The sequence below is a fragment of the Nanorana parkeri genome, unplaced genomic scaffold, assembly GCF_000935625.1.
Source record: "Nanorana parkeri isolate BGI_ZX_2015 unplaced genomic scaffold, ASM93562v1 scaffold1687, whole genome shotgun sequence".
NCBI classification, from domain to species: domain Eukaryota; kingdom Metazoa; phylum Chordata; class Amphibia; order Anura; family Dicroglossidae; genus Nanorana; species Nanorana parkeri.
In genome coordinates, this window is record NW_017307955.1 from 235,037 (window position 1) to 236,523 (window position 1,487).

The window sequence follows — 1,487 nt, forward strand, 5'->3', positions numbered from 1 at the left end:
GGGTCACTCACTTCTGTGAGATACTGTATATGTGCAAAAACACGTGAGGGTTTAATAACCCTTTAAGGGTACACAAAAACCACCCCTAGATAAGCAGTGCAATTAGACAATCTTCCACTAGGCGGCGCTCTAGCACATCAACTCACCCAAGAAGGTCCCCAGGAAGAAGACTTTGAGGGGCACGTTGATGACCGGAGAGGTGATGTTGATAAACCAGTTTGGCAGGAACGGTGTTATTCTCAGGAATATGATATAATTAATCAGATGATCTTTGTGCCGCTCCACCTGGAAACAGAAGATAATCAGAGACTCAGAGCGTGAAGTACAGAGAGAGATTTCATACATTCAGATCAGGTTACAGGACATGATCCGGAAAAGAAATTAAACAGGTTATCCGATACCGGCGTAATCTCTTTCCTCAGATTGAGCTGGCGGAGCGCACAGGAAAACACAGACACCCATCCTCCGTACCGCAATGTGAGGACAACAATCTCGGCGGCACCTGAAACTAGGACCCCCTGCGGGGTGTAACCATCAGCGCCACCTGCTGGGGAAATGTCCCAACTGCTACACGGCTAAGTGACAGTGTGAACAGTCCAATTATACTCAGCTCTCAGTAAACACACACGGACAGGCCCGGCGCTACCGCAAGGCAAGTCAGGCGGCCGCCTCAGAGCGCTGCAGGGTGAGGGAGGAAAAAACAGGGCATTTTGACAAGTACTTGTACTTGCCAAAATGCCCCGATGCTTGCGCTATGTTTTTTTTTTTTCACTTACCTTTGGCGCGGGAGAGCAGCGCTGGTCCGGTGGGAGGAGCTCCAGGTGGGGTCCTAATTTAGCTGGCAGGCGACTGCCAGAGGATCCCGACACGCGCAGCACCTCAGGCAGTCGCCGGGCATTTTGTCAAAATTACTTGTCAAAATGCCCTGTTTTTACAGGGGGTCGGGGAGGGGGGATGTGCAAAAATGCACCTTGTAGGCAAGAATCCTAGCACCGGCCCTGCACACGGACACACGGACACACGGACACACACACACACACACACGTAAAGAGCCCGACTACTCAGACTAATGAAGGGCTCGTCGTTTTCCAAAGACCTGCGCACATTCGATTCCAATTTCCTTCAATGTCATAGTGCAGATGGAAGTACTGCCCGCTGAACACCTTAAATGTACTTCATAGGGAAACCGACCCTTATATAAAAATGACGCTCATTACCTGCTCAGACCATTTGACGGCTCTCTCCGTCAGGTATTTGTAAACGACCGGCCTCCCGACATGATAGGACAGCATGTAGCAGAATGACGCTCCAAGACCTGAACACTGCAAGGAGACAGGAGAGAGAGGGAGAGTGTGTGAGTGAGACTCAGCGGACATTTACCTGCCAAAAGTTTGTATTTCTGATCAGCCGGTCTTGTGACGCAAGTACTCCTGCCAGACTACACAGCCAGGCTAGTGACACTAGGAGAGCTGAGAGGGGAGAATGAT

General features: G+C 50.5%; 1 protein-coding gene across 1 annotated transcript in view; it reads right to left on the reverse strand.

Annotated features, from left to right (window-relative positions):
• Positions 1-1,279, reverse strand: part of DENND5A (DENN domain containing 5A) — a 47,084-nt gene extending 45,805 nt beyond the window's left edge. The window contains 1 exon segment of the mRNA XM_018571152.1: positions 1,266-1,279. Within this exon segment, the coding sequence (XP_018426654.1) occupies positions 1,266-1,279 (14 nt within the window).
• Between the last annotated feature and the right edge of the window lie 208 nt (positions 1,280-1,487).